Consider the following 8069-nt stretch of genomic DNA (forward strand, 5'->3'; position numbering starts at 1 on the left):
TCTCCTGACACAACAATGCCGCCGCAATTTACCACAACGGCACCATGACGTTCTCGGCCCGCGTTTTCGGGCGGAAATTACCCTGTATTCTACAGGGTAAGAAAATGACTTAGGTTTTTTATTTGCGGAGTTTTTCCAAGCTCACAATCTCTGTCAGTTATCTACTCTGTGCAGTACAGGGTAAGAGTTAAAATGGTGGTTCTAACATATGGCACTATATCCTGTATCGCACAAATCGGCTACAGGGAAAATTTCTAAATATCAACAAAAACCATCACTCACAAAGAGTTTGCATTCATTCCATATTTGATTATTCATAGGATTGATTAGATCACTGCTGTCTGTACTACTTCACAAATATTCTCTGCAGAGCGTCCTGCATTCGTAGCGCTCGCTGTGCTTCGTGAATTTCCCGACCCTACGCTGGAACCGTCATCGCAACAGCTGTCACCTTCCAGCTCGTCGTCTATACGTTGCGCACCTGCTCTAGTAGGAGCACGCAGCCGAATAGCCTTGAGACCGGGAGGAATTGTCGCTCCTCCCCGTCGTAGATCGTGCCATATCTGGCTGCAGGTGGCCGAGTTTGTAGGTCCACTAGGATCATGTTGCCGCACCTTTTGGCATAGATACACCTTCCCTCTTCCAACGGCGTTATCGTCATCCACGCTCCGCATCCTCACTTCAGAGCACTCCACACAGTAAAACGTGGTTTCCCACGGGTTCTTGCCCGGACGCAGCAACGAGCACACTTTGCAGCCGTATTGACGGCGCTTCTGTGAGTAGGTCCCGTCCTTTCCACGTGTTGTGCGAAATACGCTCACTTGTTTAGTCGTGTGCTGTGCTGGTAGCGTGTAGCGCGGAGCTGACGAGCGGGAAACCGGAGTGTCTGCCAATGCTTCAACTGACAAGTCTCCTGCAAAGTCAGCCGGTCCAATGTTGAGTAGTGCAGTCTGCATCAGCCGCTGAAACTCAGCATGTGTCGGAGGTGCTTTACCGGGAGCAAGATTGCCTTGAATACGTCGATAGATGATGTATGCGTTGGTAAGCGCCATGTCAACTAACCCAAGAAAGATTGTGTGGTAATATTTCTTCATTTTCATCGCTCTCTGTAGTATACAGGAAAACATTCGACCGTTAGTTTATATTGTCATGTATAATACAGGATAAAAAAAGAGCAAGTAATACCTGAATCGAGTATCTTTGCAAGCGCAGTTGGTCATGAATATCTGCTCCTCCCATGCCATCTTGATAGTCTTTCACGAGTTGAGGAGCTGGCACGTCAACTACTTCAGCACCTGCGCGTCTTGACAGGGTTGTCGGTCGGGTACTACACCCCGTAGCAATGAAGTGTACAGGACGGTTGTCCATCCATGACACTGCAATCAAATTCGGCTCAGTCTTGGACTGTGCAATCCAGTATACCCCTCTCGCCATCGTCTTTGGTCGTTTAGCTTGCTTGTACGGAATGTCTTTACAGTAGCCTCGCCGATTCGTTTGAATGGTGCCGACATGGTAGAGTCCACGTTGTAGAAGGATAGACGACAGCAGCACACTTGAGTAGAAACGGTCGGTGATAATCAGACGCTTCCTTGGTAGTCCTTCCAGCACCTCTTCAACATTACGGATCACAGCGTTGGGGCCTTGGTTCAGGTCCACACAGTCACTGTTGAGCTTTCCTTGGTATATCTCAGCCCTATACAGAATAAGACACAAGCATATTTTACTTAGTACCTGGATAATACAATGTTCTGTAGACTAAGTGATCCATTACCTGTAGCAGTACCCGCTCTCTGCATCGCAAGTCAAGAAGCACTTAGTACCCCATGGGTGAGGTTTTCCTCGAAGAAACTGCCGCATGGGGTTGAACTTGCTGCTCATCGGTATCATTCCTTCGTCGAAGGCGATTCGTTGCCCTACTGTCATCCCCAGCTTGAACGTTGCGTTGATCGTGTCCGCGACAGGCTTAATCTTCCACGTCTTGAACTTGATAGCGTCAGGATGACTGTTGTCGCTAAAATGCAAGAATCGTACGATCTCTTCGAATCGCTTTCGCGACATGTATCGCCCAAATGTGCCTTTAGGAACCGCGCCTTGTACATCCACCGCCCAATGCTTCGACAGCTTCTCACGGTGCGGGCAAAGGGTTCGGGCACACAGTAAACCAATGAAATGTACCAGCTCATGCGCTTGTCTTGGCTTGAACGATCGTTGCACAGCCTGGACTTGCTGTACAGTTTTCATCTTGTACTCAGGTCGCCTCAGCTTGAGCTGTCGCTGTCGTGTCATTATTTCGTCCGCTGCCTGCGTTCGATACTGAAGCTGGTACCGATTTGATTCCGTAGCGATAGACATCCACATCGATTTAGGCAGGAACAGGAAAAACAATCCTTCCAAGTTACTCCCCAGTGCAGTAGCCAACTCCGTAGGTGTGGCGGAGCAGCGTGTAAGCTCTGCCGATGGCAGCTGAAGGGAAGCGCCTACATAGCAACGATATATGGGTATTAGTGTCGAGTACAGGATAGCCGAAGCAAAGGACACTCGTTATCTTGTATAGTACACGAAATCACTCACATGAATCTTCGAAGTAGGTCGTCCAGCCTGTTTTCGCGTGTTCGCTCAGCTGGTCCTTGTTCATCTGGTCGAATGGAGTTCCCGCTGAGAGATCGACTGCATCTTCCTCATCGCTGGTGTTTTCTTCCTCTTCACCAGCAGAAGTTTCACTTGTACCTTCAATGTCGGACTCATCGCCTTCATCGACTTGGAAGTCGTTCTCGTCACCAGAGCTTAAACGGTCATCACCAACAGATATGTCCACTTCTGCTGCGCGAACAGTACACGACCGTAGTGGACGTAGTGACGGTATAGGAGACGCAGCGACCTCTTTACGCGCACGTTTCTTTCTTGGCGTCTGGCCCTTAGCAGGAGCTTGGGCGGGGGACTTAGCCGGCGACTTGGCTGGCGTATTGGTGGGTGACTTGGCAGACGTCTTTTCAGCTGACTTTGTAGTCGTCTTCCGAGGTGACTTGGCAGGTGCTTTGGCAGGTGTCTTCGCAGGCGACTTGGCAGGTGTTGTCGCAGGCGACTTGGCAGGCGTTTTCGCAGGCGACTGGGCAGGCGTCCTCGCAGACGACTTGGCAGGTGTTGTCGCAGGCGACTTGACAGGCGTCTTCGCAGGAGACTGGGCAGGCGGAATCACGGGAGAGTTGACTGGCGGCTCGGGGGCACCCAGTGGAATTGATAGAGGGGAGCTCGTAGTGGCGTGTCGTTTGGCAGGCGGCATGTCATAGATAACTGTGATATGAGTTAATAACAATATAACAAAATCAAAATGAGCCGATTCGTACCATCAACTGGCACGTGTTGCCATACTTCGTCAGCTCCGTCGAAATAGTCGACAAGGTGTGTTGCGTTTGGCCTTTTCTTCCATCCATCAGGTGTAAAGTAGCGATTCTCGGTAGCTAGCCCCTTTGGTCGCTTAAATTGCCACCCTAGCTTCTTGAGTCTGGTCCACAGTTGTCCCCATGTAAGTCGCCGAACTCTTCGCTTCTGCATGGTGCTACCTCCCCCTGGTCTAAATCGTGAATGGTGCGAAAATTGGCGCGCTCTCTAAATCTCTAAGAATTTCTGGCCACGAATTATTAGCCCGAGGTTAGCTACATCACTGTCAAACTTTATATTTGGCAGCATCACTTGAAGTTTGTATAGTTGTACTTGAATTAAGTATGAGCCCGATTTGCCAATAACTTTTACCTGTAGAATACAGGATACGAAACTTTTTATCCTGTAGAATACAGTAGGGTATTTACTTAACTTCGTCTGACGAAGATAATCAAAGCTACCTTAGCGCAACATTCAAGTAACGTCACCTTACTGTGACCAGTCGGGGAAAAGCTTTTGGAGATGGCAGGCGATACCAACGTGGAATCGATTGTGGACTTGATGGAGAGTGAGCTTGGCCCCTCTTCCAAGAAGCAAGATGCGTCCGCAAGGGCGAAGTTCAATGCCTTCTTGACCAGACATGTAGACAAGACTCTGAAGCTAGCTACGCTAACAGCAGCTCATGTGACAAAAGAAATGTTTGGTAAGTTTTTATCTTTTTTGTTTAATGATCCTGACATCCATTGGCAGACGTCGATGAGCTATCTCAGCTCTATCAAGCGTCAGCTGGAAGAGACGACTGGCACAGAGCTTTTCCGCAACGATCCGGAGTGGTACCGACGATGTCGTCGTCATCTTCAAAAACAATATCTCATGCTTTCCATTTCGACTGGAAAAAAGCTGAAGCAACAGGCTCCTCCTATGACACTAGACGACTTACGTTCCATCTCTACAATTCTCTTTCTTCGCAATGATGTCGAAGCGCTACTAGACCGAACTCTGCTTAACAATCAATGGCTAGCAATTGGACGCAGCTCGGATATTGGCACCATTCACTTCTCAGACTTACACTGGAATGGGAACTTTGTTCTCATCGACGTCACACGGTAAGAGTTAGCTAGTACTATTTCTTCTGCTCCTATTAATTGAGTTTTCGTTCTGCAGCATAAAAGTTCGACAACAACAAAGTATTTCGATTTTCTGTTCTCCTATATGCTGGAGTATTGACCCTTTCCATGCTTTGGCATCTCAGCTAATTGCCAATCCGTATAACGCCTCGCCAAGGGTGTTCTCACAAGTATTGGAGACTACGACGGAAGCGCATGTGGCTGCGTACATCAACAGGTTATTGAAATCCATGTACAAGTATGATCACACGTTGACACTTACGAGAAATCTCCCAGTCGCATTCAGCACGACGAGGTGGTGCGGCGTACGCCAGCTCAAACGCCAGCGTGAACTTGTCGGATCTAGCACACAGAGGATTGTGGTCAATGGATGGATTTGCAACTCTTCTCGAATACATATCACCTACCACTGCTGCAGACCAAAATGTTGCTAAAGTGCTGGGCGGCTGGATAGATACCAAGCAAGCTGGTCATCCACCCTCGCTAGCCTGTTTCGAGATGGAATCACATCAAACATACACCAGAGTTAGCCAATTTGCTGACTCTTTACGGCTTCTCCATTTTGCAAAGATTTCCCCGAAGGGTTTTGCTGACTGTCTTACCGCGACGCTTTTAACGTATTACCGAGACACGCTAGCAATTTCCCCACAGCACATTGTTCACCAGAAAATGCAGAGTGTACACGCCGCGTTACCACAGCTGCATTCGTGTCAGGAGAAGCTGCTGGACTGGGGTAGCAAGATCCGGAAGCGGTTTGTTACTGATAACATCCTCTCGCTTCCAGTAGAAAGTATTAAAAGCAGTCTCACGATGGAACAACAAGCGGAACAATTTTTGGAGCTCAGGGATACGCTTGAGAGGTTATTACTTGGGCATCAAGAACTTGTTGCTGCAAATAAAAGTCTGAAAAACATGATGCATCAAATATTAGATAGGTTAGATCACATGCCTCGCATGGAGCACACCGTGTGCGCTGTGTGCAGTACCGGCAACGTGGCGGAGCAAACCCAGCCACCAAATGCAGCCTCAACACTGGAACTACGTCCTCCAATGGTAGAACAAACGTGGCCACACAGTTAATCCAGCTTGAGGGGCAAGCGTCTGTCCGACTTCTTGGTGCAGTATTTCGTGGAGGGTCTCGGTTCTCTTTCCAAATCCCGTGGCAACAGAAGTCAAAAGGACTGCTTGCGTGCTGTCGAAATTGTGGCGTACGTTGCTGATTTGTCTAGTATACCACCTATCCCAGCGCCAGCTCACGAGTTGGAAAGGATGCAGTGGATGTCTGCTATGGTAACCATGGCTAGTCAATGCGAGACATTGTTAGTGACAGGCTTGAGCAAAACTGACACAGTAGAACGAGGGAAACGCAAACGACGTAGGTCTGGTAAACTTACAGGAATTGTCAAAGCCTGGAGCGAACTAAGTAATGGTCAACGGGCTGCCTTCCGCTCGTTGTCGCGCATCCGCTTTTCAGCGTCGTGACTACAGAGTAGATATGACTAAAAAGCTGAAGACCACAGAAAAAAATTGATTAAACAGAAAGATTAGAATAAAGGCCAATTTAGATTTCTGCCGAGACAGCCATACCTCAGCGGTTGCCCTCGCCAAGTTCATACTATCATAATGCGCCTCAAAGACTAATTGCGGCATGCATTCGCTTTGATCGCGAGGCTCTGCCATCCACAACATAACTGCGCCCTTCATTCTAGCGCAAAAGTAAAGACGACAGACAGTAGTTAGCATCACACTCAGCAAACCGACAGTATTAGCGTATGTACCTGCGCTCCAATGGCCTGCAAGCGTAATGCAGCTTGGTGTGCATCCGTTGAGAAAAGTGGTAGGGTCTCATGGACCGATGGTGTCTTTGTGGCGGCTCTGTGGCAGCTCTTCCGACTGGGCAGCTCTTCCGACTGCAAAATACACAAGGCTTCCCGGGGATGAACCAGGTTCGGCAGTGGACGATGTAGGCACCTTGGTGCTTAAGCAGACGTGGTCTTGCGCTTGGAGGAGCTCTAATACATCAACACACCACAAGCAATTAATTAGCCAACAGAGGGATCGCAGAGAAAGAGTAGATGGAGTAGCTCATACCCCCCGCAGCGCATCTAGTTGTACGTTGTCCAAACGAACTCACCACGCACTCGTTTAAGCCGTCCTCGCGGACTCCGACGCTTACTTGCCCCTCCGAGAATTCGCCAGTGGTCTGTTCTATTTTAACCAATGAATTTTGCAGACGAAGTTAGCGGGGGTACGTTTACTCTCCCATAGTTAGCTCAAGTGTATACTGAGCGCTACCAATATCTGTTATCTTCGGCCGAGTTCCAATAGACTGCAACGGCCGAAGTTAAGACGACGTTAGCGGGTACAGGAAGCGGGGCTAGAGGGGATAAAAAAGGGTTAGACAACAGAATGGATATTTCCAAAATCCAAACTGTCATGATGCCTCAAAACGAAAACATACATCTAGAAGAGAATCTAATTTTTTTTCTTTTGTTGCTCACGCTGGGAGGGTTTTCGCTAATGATATGATGTGGGTAGTATGGGCCTGGCATCACGTAGTAGTTACCGACCCTTCCGCCTTAAGCACAACAACCCATTAAAGAAGGTGAAAGCATGCGTTCGAATCATGCTTCCACTTGTTTAACTTGATCTTCAGCGTAGTACCGAGTCGATTCCATATTTTTGCCATCAACACAATGAATTCTTACATCCACCTTCACTTTTCAATTCTCTCTCCTGACACAACAATGCCGCCGCAATTCACCACTCAACTCAACGGCACCATGACGTTTTCGGCCAGCTTAAGTGCGTCAGTGAGCACTTCAGCCAACGTGACAAGCAGCAGAAACTATCGACCTTTAATCCCAGAAACCCCAGGCATACACCCGAGCGGTCCTCCACCGCCTCTCATTTTATCAGTCGAAGAAGCTGATCAACTCGAACATCTCGCCGATGCAGTAACGAAGCAGACTCTAACTGACTATCTACATTTCCGAGATGTCCGCAAGCGTCGTCTTCACGATGAACAATGGAAAGAAGTTCGTCGTCAAAACAATCTCGTGGCATTCAAAGAGCGAGAGTCGTGGCGTCAGCAGCATCAAACGTTGTGTACACCTGACGGTCGACTTGAGCCAGTTGTCTGTAAGACTTCTGTCCCTACTTTACTGGTACTCGGAGCTCTTCAAGGAACACTTGACGATGAGATGTATGGAATGCACATGGACAGTGACAATGGCGCTAAGCTTCGATCTTCGTATATCCACGATCAGGTCAACGACTTTCGAGTATTGACGCGTATTCGAGGAGCTACAAAAGAAGACCCTTTCCGGTTCTGTGGCGTCACGTGGATGGATTTGGGCAATGCTGGCTACGGCCCATTCGCTAAGAAACGAGACCACTGCGTCATCATTTCCATGGGTGTCACTCGTACTGTGCGCGGTGAGCGACTCGGATATTACGTCGCTCATTCTATCGATGTGAGTTCGAACGACATAATGGGAAGAAGTACGCAACTTGGTGTGGGAAGCGACCCAAGTAACAGCAAGTACATTCGTGCCAAAAGCT

The 8069-nt window shown here is 48.5% G+C and overlaps 1 protein-coding gene across 1 annotated transcript; it reads left to right on the forward strand.

The window, feature by feature from the left end:
- Nucleotides 1-7252: 7252 nt before the first annotated feature.
- On the forward strand, nt 7253-8069 carry PITG_10231 (uncharacterized protein; the record flags this gene model as incomplete). Its single annotated transcript, XM_002902022.1, has 1 exon — nt 7253-8069. A coding segment is annotated over one exon (817 nt), but the record flags the coding sequence as incomplete, so codon positions are not given.

Source organism: Phytophthora infestans, genomic scaffold (genome assembly GCF_000142945.1).
Source record: "Phytophthora infestans T30-4 supercont1.18 genomic scaffold, whole genome shotgun sequence".
Lineage (NCBI taxonomy): Eukaryota > Oomycota > Peronosporomycetes > Peronosporales > Peronosporaceae > Phytophthora > Phytophthora infestans.